Source organism: Haliotis asinina, chromosome 12 (assembly GCF_037392515.1).
Source record: "Haliotis asinina isolate JCU_RB_2024 chromosome 12, JCU_Hal_asi_v2, whole genome shotgun sequence".
NCBI classification, from domain to species: domain Eukaryota; kingdom Metazoa; phylum Mollusca; class Gastropoda; order Lepetellida; family Haliotidae; genus Haliotis; species Haliotis asinina.
Genome location: NC_090291.1, coordinates 12,544,743 through 12,563,089, shown reverse-complemented (window position 1 = coordinate 12,563,089; position 18,347 = coordinate 12,544,743). Strand labels below are relative to the sequence as shown.

Genomic DNA, 18,347 nt, shown 5'->3' with positions numbered 1-18,347 from the left:
TGAGATGCCAACACTCTGATTTTGTCAGATTTATTCAGAGTCATATTTTCAGATACAAAATCCACTCTCTGATTTGTCTTTACAATTTTTATGCAGAAGATTGTATGTTGCCTTGTTAAATCTAAAAGATATCATTGAGGAGGTCCCCCATATTCCCACCGTCTCAAAGGAGTGAAGCCCCAAAAGGGTCTTCTCATGCTCACCCCCAAATCTCATCTTTGTGGCTCTTCCAGGCTTTCTGCCAGGCATGACTCACTTTTTGTCCCTCCGGCATGTAACACGGGGGAAATATAGTCGACGCCTCGTCCGTCCGTAATCATTTTGTTTCTGGAGCATAACTCAAAAACCGTTCAATATTTTTAGACCAAAATTAATAGGTGTAATAATCTCAAGCTATGGTTGTGCTTTTTGCTATTTACGGATTTCAGGCATTTTTATTTTTTTTCTTTTTCCATGGAACATTTTTGTCCTAGTCTAATGGTGGTACGGGCTTTGTTTCCAGAGCAAACACTGTTCAATATTTTTCTGCAACACTGTCTAGATATTCAACTGAAAGTGGTGCTTTTACCGTTTTTTGTGATTTATTATTTTCTCGATTTTGATGGAAACGTTTCAGACTTTGTCTCAAAAGTGGGAAGTGTTTTTCATTTCCAGAACGGTAGATATATGTGGCAGACCCCAAAGTGGTGCCTTTTGCTGTTTACAGGTTTTTGTGATTTATCATTTTCTGGGTTTCCATGGAAATGGTTTGGACTTAGTCTCAAAATAGGGGGATGGGCTTCATTTCCGGAGCAGAACTCAAAAACGTCTCATTATCTTTCTGCAAAACTTGGCAGATATGTGGGGGAAACCCTAGAGTGGTGCCTTTTGCTATTTGCAGATTTTGGTGATCTATCATTTTCACATTTTCCAGGTTAAAGATTCTGACTAATATTCTCAGTAGGGATGGATGGCTTCATTTCATTGGTTCCCAATTGCGCAGATTGATGCTCATGTTGTTGATCTCTGGATTGTCTGGTCCAGACTCGAATATTACAGACTGCTGCCATATGGCTGGAGTTTTGCTGAATGAGATGTAAAACTCAACTCACTCTCTCACTCAATAATCCTTGCAGGGATTTAGTGGGAGAATTCGTCACATGTGACCCATGCTTGGTTGAAAAAAACCTGCCTTTATGATTGGTCCTGTGATCTAGTAGAAACATGTATGTACCAACCATGGGACAACCACCTATTGCAAAGTTGCTGCTGTCTAAAAGTGCCATTTGTCTTGAAGACAAGCCCAAAGGACAAGTGAACACTTCTTTCCACTGGCCCTCAGTTTGTATTGGTACATTATGTGAAGCTCATTTCTTCATGGGTCAGTATATCACAAATATTGCATAATGCATGCAGTGATAATTCAACAGCTGGTTGCTTTATTCCCAGAATACGATGTCATGCAATGTATTAAATCAAACAATGACAAAATTATTATTTGACAATGACAAATGTTCAAGAAATGTTGTCGATGTCAGCGTTAATCTATCATGACAACAGCTAGTATCAACATTACTGATAAATTATGATTAAACATTCTGTTTTACTGGTTACAAATAATGAATTGAATTGCTTAAGGGATACAGTTTTATCACCGAATACGCAAGTTTATTATAACACCCTTTAATATGTAGTTTCATTGTTGGATTTTATAGGCCCTCAACAGTTTTGTAGTTCTGTAGTTTGTTGGTAATGAATTTCGATTGCTGTAAAAATAACAAATGAGGATGAAATGGTTACAATGATTTGATTACTTGCCTTTGATTTCAACCTTGCTTTAGTTGTCCCAAAGTGGCAGTGGAGTAGTGTAGCGGTTACATACTGAGTTCGCTTGTCACGCAGAAAACCTTGTTTGATTCAGTACATTGGTACAATGTGTGAAGCCCTTTTCTAGAGTCCTTCGCAGTGATATCTCTGGAATATTGGTATATAGTTGCGTCAGACTAAAACTCACTCACTCACCCAATCACCCAACACACTTGTATATCCTGAGAAATGATTGTTTACATGCTTGAGTGTAATAACACTTTTCCTCACATAAAATAAATTATATTTTGTTACCTCTTCATTTTATGAATTATTTGATGTTACTGAATACCTACCATACAAATACAAAATCTCACGTTATATTATTGTAGTTAATTGTTAGTACAAATGGGCCATATTTAACACTTGCTCTCTAGACCCTTAACAACTAGAATTCTTGACAATCTTAAGTATATTAGTCATCAGTGGACCACCATGCTGACCTTAGTTTTGTGTGTTGCTTTCCAGTTGAACTGACCAGCTGACCCCAAGATTAACTCATTATTACACCCTCTCAACTGTCCTTATATGTCATTCTATTTTTTGTTTTTAGTAAATTTGCGAGAGGTTCGTGAAATCCGGTCAGGGAAGAACTCAAAGGAGTTTGACAAGTGGCTTGAGGATTCCCGGAAGGCCGACACAAAGGCATGCTTCACACTCTTCTACGGCAGTGACTTCAAACTCAAAAGTCTATCTGTTGTCGGTAAGGTCATTGTACAGTGTGAACATCTCATCCTTGTTTCTGTGAGGGATTTGTGTCTTAATATTTCTTTTATTTTGGGGCTATTGCAAGGGCTGATTAGTAAACAGTTTGGCTGGCAATTTTAAAACTATGTTTATAATATTTATTAATCATTGAAACAAAAGTGACTGATATTTTCTTAAGGTTTAGGGATGGTGGAGTAGCCAAGTGGTTAAAGCGTGTGCTCATTTCATTGAAGAGGCAGGTTTGATTCTGTATGTGGGAACAGTTATTGATGCCCATTTCTGGTGTCCACGGTTGTCATTTTACTGGAATATTCGCTAAATGTGTCTTAAAACTATGCTTAGTCACACACTTTTTAAGGTCTCAATTTTCAGTATATGAATGGCAAATAATACCATGAAATAAATTGCTTCAAATTAACAGTTGTTGCTCACAAGTCTGATGTTTTTATATGTTTAGTGTAGTAAGGATAACTAAGCAGTTATGTTTGTCCTTAGACATGACTATCGCTCACGTTTGGCGATGGAATAGCCTAATGGCGTTCGCTTATCACGGCTGAGACTCAGGCTCAATTTCCCACATGGATATCTGATATCCCCAGCAGGAATATTGCTAAAAGCAGCATAAAACTCACTCACTCACTAACATTGACTTGGTTGTTAGATTACAGCTGTCAATACATCAGTCACTCTAGACTCAATTACTTACAAACTGTTGTCATAGATGAGTATTCCTGATGTTCCATTAAAAACTGATCAGGATTATGCCGCTGTTCCATTACAAAGATCAGGCACGCTGTAATATTTTAAATTTAGGATTACTGTTTCGCAGTAAGTACTGATTCTAGTATTTCTGTTAAGTCCCATCTGAGATTCAAACCCATAGTCAGTCATGCATCTAATCACCAACACCAAGTCAGCTAACACAAGAATAGATAAAGTCTATATAGTGTTTTATATTCATGAAACTCTGTTGAAAACAAGGCACAAACCCACTCCTACATTCTGCCATGATGTTTTCCCTCTTAAATTTGTTCCATTTGGAGTGCTGACTCTAGAATGAAAAAATAAAGGTCGATGAGATTCTGAGATGAGCAAGGTGCACTGAAATGTAGCATGAAGCTCTACAGTTTTCTCGACTTCAACTGTCGAGGTTTTCAAGATAAAAGAGTGATATGAATATTTGATAAATAATGATTTCCCTTGGGAAATAGCTCTTCATTTGAAAATTAAAAACAAACAACTGTTTTCCAGCAGCTGGCGGAACTGTTTGGTTGCCATGGGGATTGCTGAAGCTTACTACTGTGAAGTTACTTACTTTGATTGCACTGCTTAGATTTGTTGGGATTGCATTTATCTTGGAAAAATCAGGGATGGGCCATGGTTATCATGGTTACATAACTGAGTTGTGCAGACAGTATTTTGGATATCAGTTTGTTTTCTAAAAAAATTAGAATGCAAAGTCATTTTTGATATGCCAACTTTGTGTGTCAATTGTGTTTGAACTATTGCTTTGTCTGGTCCAGAGGTGTGACCCATTCAGATAAATAGATGTATCCCATCCCCTAGACTAACAACTAGTCTCTGAAATGAACATATTTTACTGCAAAAAGGATCACAGTAAAAAGAAAATGATATAATGAAATGGAGACCTGATGCTTTCTTCGTTAACAACATTTAGACTTGCCACATTTTCTAGACATCTTGGATATATTTGCTTCAGTTTCTGTACGATAGACTACTCATCCCCTGGCTTTCAGAAATGCCAGTGGCTATGGGTTCAGATTCCAGTTAGATTCAGCCTAATTAGGTTTCTTGATTCGTCAGTGCCATACCAAGTTTCTTGGATATGCATCTTTTGAGAGATTGTTTTTCAGGGCAGTGTTAATATCTGTCTCTCCCTCTATCTGTTTTTCCAGTGAGAATCCATGAATAGTGCCCATGAATCTCATGCTTGTGTAAGCCTCTGCGGATTGTACATTGTAAGGTGCACAGATGCCCCTACGCTTTTGGCATAAATATTATGATTTTTCCCAATTAATTATGCCATTACACTTAATGTATGAAAATTACACTTTTTATACTGATTTTAGGACAATGAATAAAGTCTATTAAATTTTACAAGGAAGTGTTTAGTTATGTACTCATGTTTGGGTTAAGAAATGGCCTTACATTGATAGAAATCACTTACCCTTAGAATCACCCTCATTCCAATTAATTTTTAAGGAATTAAAGTATCATGTGTCACCTGACCAATAAGTTTTGATGAATGGAGTTTCATAGTGATTGTTGATGTGTATTTCTGTCTAGAATATTCCTTTCGTGAAAACGTGCACCATATTGAATCGACTCGAAGACAAGTATTTTTGGGGTGTACATTACACTTTGTGACATCCAGTACTACCCAAAATAGAGTTGGCATCTGTGTACGGTGTACTGAGTGCGGTTTTACCGATACATAGTAACATATAGCCAGTCTTCACTTGTCCAGTACATCAAACTGATTGCAAATGCAATATATTTTCTAACATGAAAATGCTTTGAGTGTTTCATTTAAAAACAACAATACAATTTAGAATAATGGGTTTCGTGTGAAATAACGTCAGCACTGGCAGATCGAGTCCTCAGACAGCATATAAGTGATATGAGTGATATAGTGAACATAAGTCAAGAATTGTCTTTAATGGCAGATAGTCTATAGACGCATGCACACCTTGGTTACCAATTCTGTTGCTGTGGCTTAGATGATGGTTGTTGTTGCAGCGAACTCCAAGGATGAGTTTGTGGTATGGATGAAGGGGCTGGACTACTTGGTGAGGGACACCAAGGAGGCTTCCTATCAGCTGCAACTGGAGAGGTGAGTGCCCGTGTAGTGGGGATAGTGGTGTGAGTAGTGTTGTGATCAGTCTAGTGTAGATAATGGTGTGTGGACTGTGGTGCAAGTAGTGGTGTGTAGATAGTGGTTTGAGTAGTTGTGTGTGGATAGTGGTACGGTAGTTGTGTATGGATAGTGGTGTGAGTAGTTTAGTGTAGATAGTGGTACGAGTAGTGGCGTGTGGATAGTGGTGCCAGTAAGGGTATGTGGAGACTGGTGCGAGTAGTGTGCGTGGATAATGGTGCCAATGGTGGTATGTGGATAGTGGTGTGAGTAGTGTTGGATAGTCTTGCCAATAGTATTGTGTGGATAGTGATGTGAGTGTCGGTGAGTGCATAGTGGATGCTGGAGTGAGCAGTATAATGTGACCACTGTATTATGTATAGTGGTATGAGCCAAACAGGGTCGAGTAGATGGTGGTGAAGTAGGTTAAAAGGTAATGCCTTAAGTTGCATATCCAGTAGTGCAACATTTTGCTACTGCCTAAAGTTACAATATTGTCTGTTGATAAACATTCGGCACTGTAATGGTGCATATCTTCTGTAACAGATCTAAACATTAATACTACTATCCCTACATTCAAACAGATGGCTGAGGAAAGAATTTTACATGATGGAGAAATCAGGATCCGAGATGTAAGTATAATATTGATGGCTTTATGTATCCTTTTATCGTCGTCACTGACATACTTAACACTTCGCAACAACAGCAGTTCAAGTGTGTATTGTGGATGCTGGTGATGTTGGCCATTGGATTGTCAGGTCCTAATTTGATTATTGACAGTCTTATAGCCTAAATGCTGTTGAGTTTTGCGGGAAACAAAAATCATTAAAACAACAAGGGTACTTCACTTACGGCTACTGCAGTGGCACTGATTATGATTATGCGTAAACCATACTTGTATTGAAAGACACTTGTTAAACTGTGATCTTGGGTGTGCAATCATTCTTGTGAATGTGAAATAGTTGCATTCTGTAAATATACTCGTGAACATATTTGGTTTATTGGTTGGATTAGCACCATCGGCAGCAGTATTCCAGCTTTATGGCAGCGTTGAAAAAGGTGCAATTCAATACATTTCATGAAATGACTGATTTCACAATCTGACTGTGACAGATACATACGTTACATGTGAAGAGCTGAAGGTTGCATGAAATAGACCCTACCCATATGCTTGCACAGTGCAAGTCACTGTATATGATATTTGATACAGAAAAATGTGGCTCAATTTCTGTTCACAATGAAATGTGAACTATGAGTGAGTTCAGTTAAGCATCTTGTCAGGATTGTTTCAGTCATAGCAAGACCATGTGTGACAAGTGAATCGCAAATATAATCCAGTATTTAGAAGCAAATGTGTCCTGTGTGTTCAAACAGAACCAGATATTTATGTTTTAAAATGTGCGCCACCAGCATCCATAAACTTCAAGTGGGTTGTATCGATACTCATTCTGTGCTAATGCAGTTTGTATACATTGTGTTGTCGACTGTGTGTTTCAGAGTGACCCTGAAGAATGTGAAGGCATGGCTACCCAGGATCAACTACAAGATGTCTACCAGCAAACTCAGAGAGACTTTCCAGGTTGGCACTGTACAAATTATGGTGACATAGCCCTGTCTTCAGGAGCACACACAAGGCCAGATACTGGGGTAGAATGGGTTTCCAGTGTCTGAGCTTGTCTACTTTTCTATATACTGGAGTAGATGGGTCCTTCAGTGTCCCATGTTTCTCTCCCTGGTGTCTATTGGTTTGCAACAGGTTTTCAGAATCCTTCAGTTGTCTCCTTGTATTCCCAGGACCACTCAGTTGTCTTCCTTGTATTCCCAGTGCCACCCTGTTATCTCCCTTGGATTCCCAGTACCACACAGTTGTCTTCCATGTATTCCCTGTACCCCATAGTAGTCTCCCTTGCATTCCCAATACACCTCAGTTGTCTCCCTTGTATTCCCAATGCTTCGCAGTTGTTATACCCTGCTACGAAGTAACTGGTATGTATATTCCATCTCTCCCGAAACTTTGTCCAGACCATATCTTTTAAAGTTTACGTGCTAGGTTCACCAAACTTCACACACATTAATCATTACCCATACATGTGCCATTTGCTATTTTGAAGTTTTTCATAATTTTGGCTTTTGCTATTTCCATGGAAACACGACTTAGTGCCAAATGTGTTTGATGGTTTTGTCCAGAGCATATCACGTAAAGTTTCCATCCGAGGTTCAACAAACTTCACACACATTAATCATTACCCACAGATTTGCCTTTTGCTGTTTTGAAGTTTTATCACAATTTTGGGGTTTATTTTTTGGAAACATGACTTGGTTCCAAATATGTATGATGGTTTTGTCTGGAGCATATCTCTTAAAATTTACATGCCAGGTTCACCAAACTTCAGACACATTTTTATCATTACTCGTTGATGTGCCTTTTGTGGTTTTAAATTGTTTTACACCACAGTTGTTTCCCTTGTATTGCTAGTACCCTACTTTCTTCTCACAAGGAAATCAGTATCAAATACAATGCCTTACCAGACTGACTTTGTATTGTAGGAGGTTGACTCGAGTGGTAAAGGAGAGATTGTGTTTGAACAGTTCTCCTGTCTGTACCACAGGCTGGTCCATGTGAAGAGTGTAAGTACACCTGCAGAAAGCCATCCTTGTTTCACAATTGATAAATGCAGCTAAGTGAACAAAATTCCTTATGACAGTCATAGATAATATTCAATAAAGTATTTAGAATGTTTCTACATCTTCCATTTCTTTTCTTCCTTGACTTCAGATTGCAACAGAACACTTCGAGAAGTATTTCGAATCTTTTGGTGAGGAAAGGTAGGTGTATGATAATTTTTGTTCACCACAGTTGATAATGCCTGTTTGTTTTCTTGAAGGGATGGATTGAATGCTTGTTTTTTTCAAAACATGAAAAAATATTGCTGTTGATATATTCAATATACTGCAACCCTAAGCAAACTTCCAAGCAAATGGAGTGGCTTTGTTCATCTGTGATGCACTGCCAGTGATGGGTCTGGATTAAGCATGTGGAGACAGGTGCTATAGCTTATCGTGAGTGTCCAATAAAGTTGATTAGTCATTGTAATCCAGTGGTGATGGACATGACTCAGTGTCAAGAATTGATTCTCATGATATGGTTGGAATATGTCTAAAATAAAACAGGAAACAAAAGGATTAGCTGTTGTTTCCCTTTGAATAAACGGAATTACTTTCCAAATATTTATATTGATTCAATCTATTCTTTAACAGGAGGATGACAAGTGAAAGATTCCAACAATTTTTACTCGAAGAACAAAAGGTGAGTGTGTTAGTTCGATTTGTTCCACATTTGTCGGTGGGAAACTTATCTTCAAACATGTCACATTAAATTCCAGGACAGTGATAGGCTGCCATGGTAATGAGCTAGGATCAGATAAAGACGTACTACTTTCTTAACTGTTATTTATTGATGAGTATATATAATGCTTCAGTCTTCAAATTTCACATACTTCTCAGGTGAAACATTATGATTTTAGAATTTTTAATAAATTCTGTTTTATGTGGTTTCAAACAGTGTTTTTTAGGTACCCAAATAGCATTCATTGTTGACCCAACGTTAGCAGACTTTGGCCCAACATTGGCAAACTTTTGGGCCAACTATGAATGTTGGGCCAAGTATGAATGGGTATGTTTTGAAATAACTTATATTATTAGCACTAGGTGAGAGATAGGTCACAGGTTATATGTGTGTAAGATGATGTAAAAGAACAGAGGTGTACAACAAACAGCTCAGGCAAATTCTTTAGTATTTCCTATCAATATCAATATAATACCCCTAACCTATGTTTTATATCCCAGTATCCCATTTTCAGTATCTGAAATGTAAGAACAAGTGATTTAGTTTTGTAATTCACTTGTAGAAAGAATTAGTATCAATATCATGACATCAGTACAAGTACTATGTCGAAATTCAAAGATTATGGTAGCATATTATCGTCATATCTGCGGCATCATGATTCTTCCATATAAACCCTTGAACATCCAGCAACATATGCTTGTCATAATGTGCGACTCATAGGATCGGGTGGTCAGACTCACTGACTTGGTTGACACATGTCATCATGTCCCAATTGTGTAGATTGATGCTGATGATGATCATTGGATTTTCTGGTCCAGACTTGATTATTTATGGATCGCCATTTATTTCTTTTAAGTGCAGTGTTAAACAACAAACAAATGATAAGTGCACATCTGTAATTTTGTGTTTCAGGATGTGAACGCTACGGACATCAGCTATGTGAGGAACCTGATGACGACGTTCCTGGACGAGATGGTGCGCGTAGCTGGTGGACTCTACTTCACAGAGATAGAGGTCAGTCGTTGTGCTGACCCATGAAGGCCTGGATTAGAGTTGAATGTGGTGTTAAACAACAAACATACACTGAAAGCAGATGTCACAGTGCTCGATCATAAGGTTGTCATGTTAGGTTAAGTCATGCACTGAAGTAATCTATAAAAATATGATGGAAAATCTGTCATGCATATTTGTCTATGTTCTTGCAAGATGCAAGCTATTTGTAGCCGTGTGGACTGAAGATGATATTCTTGTGTACGTCTGTGTTTTTAGTTCGAAGATTTCTTGTTCTCACCTCACAATACAATATGGGATTCACGAAACGATGCCATCACCCACGACATGAACGCCCCTCTCTCTCATTACTGGATAGCCTCATCTCATAATACGTGAGTATTGTTTCTGAAACACTCATGTCATATTTTTCATGGGGTTGTGTATGGGGTATGAAATAGTCATAAAATATTGTTTGCCACTTTCTAACATTAATTTGTGACAGCTAAGACCTGTGAAGATCTGGGCTAGAATTGGTCTTCAATATCCTATGCTGCTTGCAAGAGGCAAATAACACAATTGGATGGTCAGGCTCACTGACTTGCTTGACACATGTTATTGTTTCCAAGTTGAGTAAATCAGTGCTTATGCTGTTGATCACTGGATGTCTGGTGGCGTAAAACTGAACCCACTCACCCTGTTGTGACAGTTAATTTTGTCTGAACTGTCACTAATTCTTGGAATGAATCATTAAATCCAAAATGAAATCATGAATTAAATACAAAAGGGGTAACTCTTAGCGTTCATCGTCACTGTCAGTTTGTTATGAATATTGATATGATTTTTTTTTAAATTAATAATTTCAGGAGAAAGGGTCATTGGAGTAGCCAAGTGGTTAATGCATTTGCTCAAACCCTGGTTCGATTTACACATGGGCAAAATGTGTGGAGTCCTGCCATGATAATGCAGGAATATTGCTAAAAGCAGCATAAAACTAAACACACTCACTCACTCACTCATGTGGTTTCAGATACCTAACAGGTGACCAGTTGTCCAGTGAATCATCTGTTGAAGCCTATGTCCGGTGTTTGAGAATGGGCTGCAGGTGCCTTGAGTGTAAGTGAATTTTCAGTCATTGTCACGTAAGGGCTCAAGTTGACCATATTGAACTAATAAGAATCCAACTGGAGTTGCTTTTAGGACAGGCTTAAAATCACACTAAAACAGTCAATCAACAGATGTTGCCTTGCTTGCGTTTATGATTATTTGGGAATGTAGAAGGTCTGCATGCTACATATTTCTGATGGGGAGTGTTCATTAGAGAGGGAGCACTAGATATACTGGACAAGTTCGTGATATTGCTATTTTTATGATTGATATTTTGTCAGTGTGTCATTGAATAAATAGATCAGTATTCAAAATTTCAAGATTTGCATATATCCCTATCTATTTTTGCCCAGTATTCATCCCATTTATTGAACAAATGCTTCTTATTAGATACTTGTCTGTATGGTGGACAAAACTTGACATTATTCTGTTTTGGTTGTTTTAGTGGACTGTTGGGATGGCCCTGACAGTCATCCATACATTTACCACGGCCACACTCTCACGTCAAAGATCAAGTTCCTAGATGTTCTCAAAGTAATCAAGGAACATGCTTTCTCAACATCAGCGTAAGTAGACAGAAAATGTTAAATGGAGTGTGAGCTAGCATCAGATACTGGGTTTGTTCGTCATACATGTCAGAAACATATGAACGTGGGTCGAATCTGCGTTAGCTTTGATTATGTTTTTAGTTTTATGAGGAGCATACCAGTAACACCAAAATGGTAAATGTTAATCAGAGATCTACATGACTTGTCTCCCACATTGGGCCAAGATTTTGCTCACCGTGGTGTTGCTATTCGCTTACTAACATGAAATATAGCACCTTGTCCAGTACTCACTTTGTGAACCATCAGAAAAGTGACATATGTGACCCAACACTTCACTCATCTACCTGGTTGCACGACTCTGACTGATGTACGTCTTTATGTTGCAGGTATCCACTGATTCTGTCCATAGAGAATCACTGTAGTTTAGGGCAGCAGAGAAACATGGCTATGGCATTCAGAGAAACATTTGGTGGTGAGGAGGACATTTTCTTATATAACCAACATATCAGCATACTTTACATATTATATATTGTATTGAAAAGAAAATAGAAACATCTACTATCCGTCTAAATTTGTAGACTTAAGGCCTTAATATGTAGAAGATAGCATGTGCATGTACAACCAGTGTCAGCCACTGTTGTATATGACCGTACATCCTGCACTGCACATACGCGAATCACCGTACTTTGCAGTGTGTAATGTTTCAAATGCAGCATGTTGATTGAAACTCCTCCGATCTACGTTCCAGATAATCTTCTAATTGAGCCCATCAGTAAAGATGCAACCTCATTACCGTCCCCAGCACACCTGAAGAATAAGATTATTTTGAAGGTGAGTGTTGAAGCAGCCCTTCCGTGTTGCATGGTACTCTCAGTTTGGTTCAGTGTGCACTTGTCAAATGAAGTCTGATTTGTCAAATTGTTTTTAATGCGAGTTACAATGGCATCAGTTTGGTCAACATGGAAATGTAATAGTGAAGATCCTGTTGTCCAGTTGTAGCCTGTGAAGATCTACTCCTCCCTCACTTGTCCTCCCTCAACCAGCCCCCAATCACTCTCCACTCATTTCTCCAGCCTCAGTTAACCTGTGTTCTCTACTTGCAGCATAAGAAGCTCCCTGAGTGGGTAGATGGCAATGAGTGGAAGTACACAGTGTCCAACGATGACAGCAATGTGGATGTGGATCTCAGCTCTTCTGTGAAGAACGGGATGATGTACCTTGAAGACCCAGTCGACCATGTATGGTGCCACAAATTACTGTTACCATAGTTACGTCACAAGTGTATATAATGCCTTGTCATATGTACATTACATGTATGTATGTGTTATTGTTTGTCAAAGTAAATATTTTTTTTGTTCCGATTGCATCATGATTTAATTATACATAAGGAATATTAGTGCATTTGAAAAGAAATAATTATCTCTCTTTGGGCTTATTGTTAGAAAGTGTTTCTACATATTAATGCATGTTATATCTTGTGACTTTAACAGGAAGTTTAGACATTAAACATTTCAATAGCAAAAGAAAGTCTTACTTCAGCCTCAAAGCAGTAACAGTTATGCACAAGGAACAAGTCTCTTGTTCCTAAAATATATTTCTACAGTGGGGACATATGCTGGTCACAAGATGAAACCACATGAATTTTGTGGTCATGCTCTGTGGCTTGGATGATGGTATTCCTTGCATCCTGACCTCATTGGTCACCATATCAATCACAGGTTTGTCTGCTTCAGACATGATAACTCATGAACAGTCATATCATGGCTGTAGTCATCCTAAGTATGTTTTGAATCTTTCTCCTCATTGAGATGCCTGCTGTTATGTGTTATGTGTTTCAGACATGGCACCCTCACTTCTTTGTGTTGACTCACAGTAAGTTGTACTACACAGAGGAGACCCAGACGTCAGACATGGACGACGAGAACGACGATGATGACAGCGCATCTATTGAGGTAATGCTTTCATACAAGTGTGCATGAAAAATGGAAAAACCCCAGTAGTGTAAAAAGAACAGCTTCTATGCCTGATGGGTATAATGTATGAAGCCCTTTCATAGTGTACCCTGCCTAGGTATTGCTTGAGCACTGCTAAAATCAGGGTAAAACTAAACTCACTCACTCACCCCAACTGGACATCCTGACTCATCTGTCCTGATTGAATGCATACATCAGACCTTTGAAGTCAATAATAGACAAGTGCTCTGTCTTATGTATTGCAGCTTGGGCGACATTCAACTCGTGGCAGTAAAAAAATGTAGACCATTAGTACACAATGTAAATCATAACATGAATAAATATTTGGAGGATTCAAATAGTCTTGAATGATATCTTACTGTCTTACTACTTCCTGTAGGGACACTGGTGTAGCCTAGTGGTTAAAGTGTTTACTCATCACTCTAAAAACTGAGTTTGATTTCTGACAAGGGTACAATGTATGAAGCCCATTTCTGGTGCCCCCAACTGTGAGATTGCTGAACTGTTGCTGAAAGTGGTGTTAAAACACACTCACTGACTCCCTTTACTTTTACAAAATCTTGTATCCTTTTCCTTGGAGTGTTAAATGGCTTATATCATACACTCTAGTTCAATGTTGATATAAACTCTGTGATTTTCTCCCTGCACTTTATCAATCAGAACCGAGCAACAGAAGAACTTCACTTCAGTGAGCGCTGGTTCCATGGCCGCTTGGAAGGTGGGCGTCGACGAGCAGAGGAACTTCTCCATCAGTACAGCTACCTCGGTGATGGCACTTTCCTTGTCAGGGAGAGTGACACCTTTGTTGGAGACTTCTCTTTGTCCTTCTGGTATGTCTTATCTGTTTCTTGACCCACAACAATGATCTTTGGTTGTAATTCGTATAGGCATACGATTGTTATAGGATGACGGTTAGGTTCTGGAAATTTCCACAAGTACCCTGGAGGCATCAATGGCTCGGCTTGCTATTTTTATTACCTCAGCATTTTCACAGTAGCCACTCATGCTAAGCCGCCATTACAACGCAGCTTGCCATTGCCAACAAAGACAGTGGTTGCAGCCGCAAAGGTTTGTTCGTAGTGCATTAACAGGTCTGAAAATTTAAAAAGTACATGCAAGTACTCCTCCTAGCTCTTTCAAAGTACATCTGTACCGAGTGTGTTGCCATGTTTTATTGTTTAAATAAGAAGTGAAAATGATTTGTGATCGGTGTGATCAACGTCATACCATAAACACTTGATTGGATTTAAAGCCAGTCAAGGGAGATAATAAAATCATTGAGCCATTGATGCATCCAGGGTATTGTGGAGCTTTATCAGAATATATAGCTTGAAGATTATCAGGGATGCAATTTATGGGGATCCCAAACTTTTTGGGAAAATTGTTTCCATTCTTGTGTAATTAAGTTGTAACATTACAGATTGTGATGTTTGTTAACCTGCTCTCACGTTTCTTGAAGTTACTGTTATCTACACAGTCATCTATGTTGCAGGCGCCAGGGTAAGGTGAACCACTGTCGTATCCGATCGCGACAAGAGAGAGGTCAGGTGAAGTACTACTTGATAGACGCTGTGACCTTTGACTCCCTGTACAGCCTCATCACCCACTACCGACAGTTCCCACTCCGAAGCTCTGACTTCACCATGATCCTCAAGGAGCCCGTACCTCAGCCACAGAGTCATGAGGGCAAGGAGTAAGTAGGATCATGGTTTTAGTAGGATCGCTGAACAGCTTCATGCATCATAGATGAGGCTTCTCTGTACTACAGAGTCATAGCCTTAGCTTGTTTGACGTCGGAAATTCATCATCTATATACAACCCAGAGTCATAGTGTGATACACACCACCAAACCATATTGTTAAGCCATTTCTTTTATTACTGGAACTACAAGAAAAACATGAATGTTTTTCACAAAAAAACTAAAATGCCTCAGAAAGAAAACAATTCAAAATCATTCTTGATTGGTTGGTTTCCACCTTGGTAATCAAAATAGTGCAAATCTCTATCAACTGATAATGTCCTATAATGACCGTAATACTGAATGATAATTATCATTAAATGCTTTTCCAAATGATAGCACAGTGAACACTGAACTGTAACGTTGCTACCCTGATTGTCACTGGAATGTCATACTGCTCTTCCAAGGCACCAAATGCTGAATTTTTCTGTAAGCACATGTTGGTTTCCTTGAACTGTTTGTCAAAATTACTTGAATGTTTGTTGCATGACACTTCTCATCTCGATCACTGAATTGTTCAACGACCTTGCCCAGTTGCCAGAAACAAGTAACTCCATTTAGAGTTGCAGAGTTGCATCCCTTTGGTCCTCAGAAATCTGTTGTGAGCTTGGAGGTTCTAGGTGTCTTAACCTCATCCCATGATCATTAGTTTCAACACTGGTCTGAGACCTGGACATGCATTAAACAACATCAAGATGACTTGTAATATATCTGAAAGACACTGATCAAAGTAAAAGTACTCATCTTTCATTCAAACTAACTTCAATCCTTGATGCTTGATCAACGTTTTATGTCTGATGTGTTTCTACAGCTGGTACCATGACAACATGAGTCGGGCAGAGGGAGAGGATCTGTTGAAGCGGATGCCTCACGATGGCTCCTTCCTGGTGCGACACAGTGGGACTGACCAGTACTCTTATGCTATATCCTTCAGGTTGGTTGCAGCAGTCTGTCTGTTCAGTGCTGCGAATTGACAGTTGCAGTCAGCATGTATTTGATTCATGTTATTTCATATTGTTTACATACAGGTGGGGCAGTGGGGTAGTCTAATGGTTGAAGTGTTACTAGTGATCCTAGTCACATGACGCTCCACTTCTGTAATCATCAATATTACACAGAGTTATGTCCCTTGGAACGCTCGTTACAAATATCCTATAATGCAACTTGTAATGTGTGACAGTTCAAACTGTTCACCTTGATGTTTCAGCTGTTGATTTCAGGCAAGTCGTAAGGGATAACAGGTCTTTTAATGTATCAGTGGAAAGCTAAACTGAATGCATATGCCCCAATGTATATTTCAAACCAACATATTGTCGAAAAAGCATGAAATTGTGCCTTTAAACACCTGGGTTCAAATCCCTTCCAAGATGCAGTGTGGGAAGACCATTTCTGATACCCACTACAGTGATGTTCCTGGAATATTCCAAACAGTGGAGGAAATCAGTACACAAATATGTAATTTTTGGACTACATAACTTTTTGTATAATGGTGTAACCCTCATGTCATTGTTCCAGTTAAGGTGGGTTTGACTTGGTGCCATAAGGATCCTTTTCCAAATAGTGCCACGCCAAACTAATTTTTGGTTTTGATTTCAAGTGGGGAAAGAGTCATTCATCAAACACAGTGTATGTGTTGGAAATAATGCTTACTAGTTCAAACAAGATCAGTTGTTGCCACTTATTGAAGAATTATGTGTCATGAAATGCTGCATGAAGATGCTTTGTGAACAGCCACCTAACAGGGCTCGATTTAGTGCTTTGTTACTTGCAATGGGGCAAGCCAATATCACAAAGTGGAACCTAGTTATTAGACTAACTTGCACAAGGTGCAACTCCATATTTTAGTGGATGAACGTCTAAATAAAACATCTAAATAATTTAGTAGTACATTTCTTTCATTACATATTGGAAAAAGTTGTGCAAGTGGAATTTGGTGCAACTAGGTTTTTGTCTTAGGTTGCAGCTCGTGCAAGTAGATTAAGTTCTCTTAAATTGAGCCCTGCCTTATATAGCAGCTGCCAAACCAAATATGGATGGTGGGGTAGCCCAGCGGCTAAAGCATTTGCTTATCACGCCAAAGATTCCACAGATGGATACAATGCGTGAAACCCATTTCTGGTGTCCCCTGCTGTTATATTTCTGGAAAACTGCTCAAAGCAGTGTTAAACCATACTCACTCCTCTACAAATAGTTCCTCCCTTGAGCTACTTGTTTGGAATTAAACAAGAATGCCTACAAGCAAGAAAAGTGCAACTGTTCAAAATCAACTATTCCCATAGGATACCTTTGTAATAAACAAGCTTGGCTCAGGCTAGCTGGCTTCTGCCTGCTCTTACTAGAGATCCGAGTGAGTGAGTTTAGTTTTATGGTATGTGGCATGGCCTAGTGGTTAAAGCGTTAGCTCGTCCCCCAGATGATGGGGTTTTGAGTCCACAATGGGTACAATATCCCATTTCTGGTGTCACCTCCTCTGATATTGCTGGAACATTGCTGGAATATTGCTAAAAATGGTATATTACCATACTCACTCACTCCTTGACTCTAAGAGAAGGTGATAAAATCATGCACCAGGTGATCATACTCACTGACATGGTTGATACACATCATCCTGTCCCAGCTGTCATCATGGATGCTGAAATATTGCTAAAAGTGGGGTAAAACCATTCCTTTTCATTTACTGACTGTGAAACAGGCTGCACCTTGTCAGATGGCCTCAGAACGAACTTGTAATGTTTCAGGGCGGAGGGCAAGATCAAACATTGCCGGATCAAGCAGGAAGGACGACTCTTCCTCATCGGCAATGCCCAGTTCGAGAGTCTGGTGGAGCTGGTCTCGTACTATGAGAAAAATGCGCTGTACAAGAAGATGAAGTTGAAACATGCTGTCAATCATGAGGTTGTCGACAGACTGGACATGGTGAGAAAGTGAAAACATCTCAATCGCAAAGTCCAATGCAAATTGCTGACATCAACTAAAATGTCTCATGAGTTGTTACTGATACCGCACACTGATTTGAATAGTAATGAGACCTGATCATATAGTTCTGATGATGCAAAGGAGACATATGTGATCACCAAGAGAAATTGATAATTTACAGTAAAGGGCTACAATTAAGTTCAGTTGCATCTAAGTATGTAAATTACTACCTCATAAATAGAAAGAAATAACCATTGAAATTGTATTCCCTTTATCCAATATACAACTGAAAATGTCATAG

General features: G+C 38.9%; 1 protein-coding gene across 2 annotated transcripts in view; it reads left to right on the top strand.

Moving 5' to 3' along the window:
* LOC137257711 (1-phosphatidylinositol 4,5-bisphosphate phosphodiesterase gamma-1-like) overlaps positions 1-18,347 on the top strand; it is a 73,928-nt gene that overhangs the window by 17,109 nt on the left and 38,472 nt on the right. For both annotated transcript variants that reach the window (XM_067795105.1, XM_067795106.1), the window contains exons 2-20: positions 2,399-2,548; positions 5,314-5,407; positions 6,013-6,060; positions 6,926-7,007; positions 7,976-8,056; positions 8,205-8,254; positions 8,687-8,735; positions 9,687-9,788; positions 10,044-10,159; positions 10,795-10,880; positions 11,317-11,437; positions 11,806-11,891; positions 12,168-12,250; positions 12,523-12,657; positions 13,258-13,371; positions 14,053-14,222; positions 14,885-15,085; positions 15,942-16,064; positions 17,869-18,046. In XM_067795105.1, the coding sequence (XP_067651206.1) occupies positions 2,399-2,548; positions 5,314-5,407; positions 6,013-6,060; positions 6,926-7,007; positions 7,976-8,056; positions 8,205-8,254; positions 8,687-8,735; positions 9,687-9,788; positions 10,044-10,159; positions 10,795-10,880; positions 11,317-11,437; positions 11,806-11,891; positions 12,168-12,250; positions 12,523-12,657; positions 13,258-13,371; positions 14,053-14,222; positions 14,885-15,085; positions 15,942-16,064; positions 17,869-18,046 (2,069 nt within the window). The remainder of the gene's footprint in view (positions 1-2,398; positions 2,549-5,313; positions 5,408-6,012; positions 6,061-6,925; positions 7,008-7,975; positions 8,057-8,204; positions 8,255-8,686; positions 8,736-9,686; positions 9,789-10,043; positions 10,160-10,794; positions 10,881-11,316; positions 11,438-11,805; positions 11,892-12,167; positions 12,251-12,522; positions 12,658-13,257; positions 13,372-14,052; positions 14,223-14,884; positions 15,086-15,941; positions 16,065-17,868; positions 18,047-18,347) is intronic.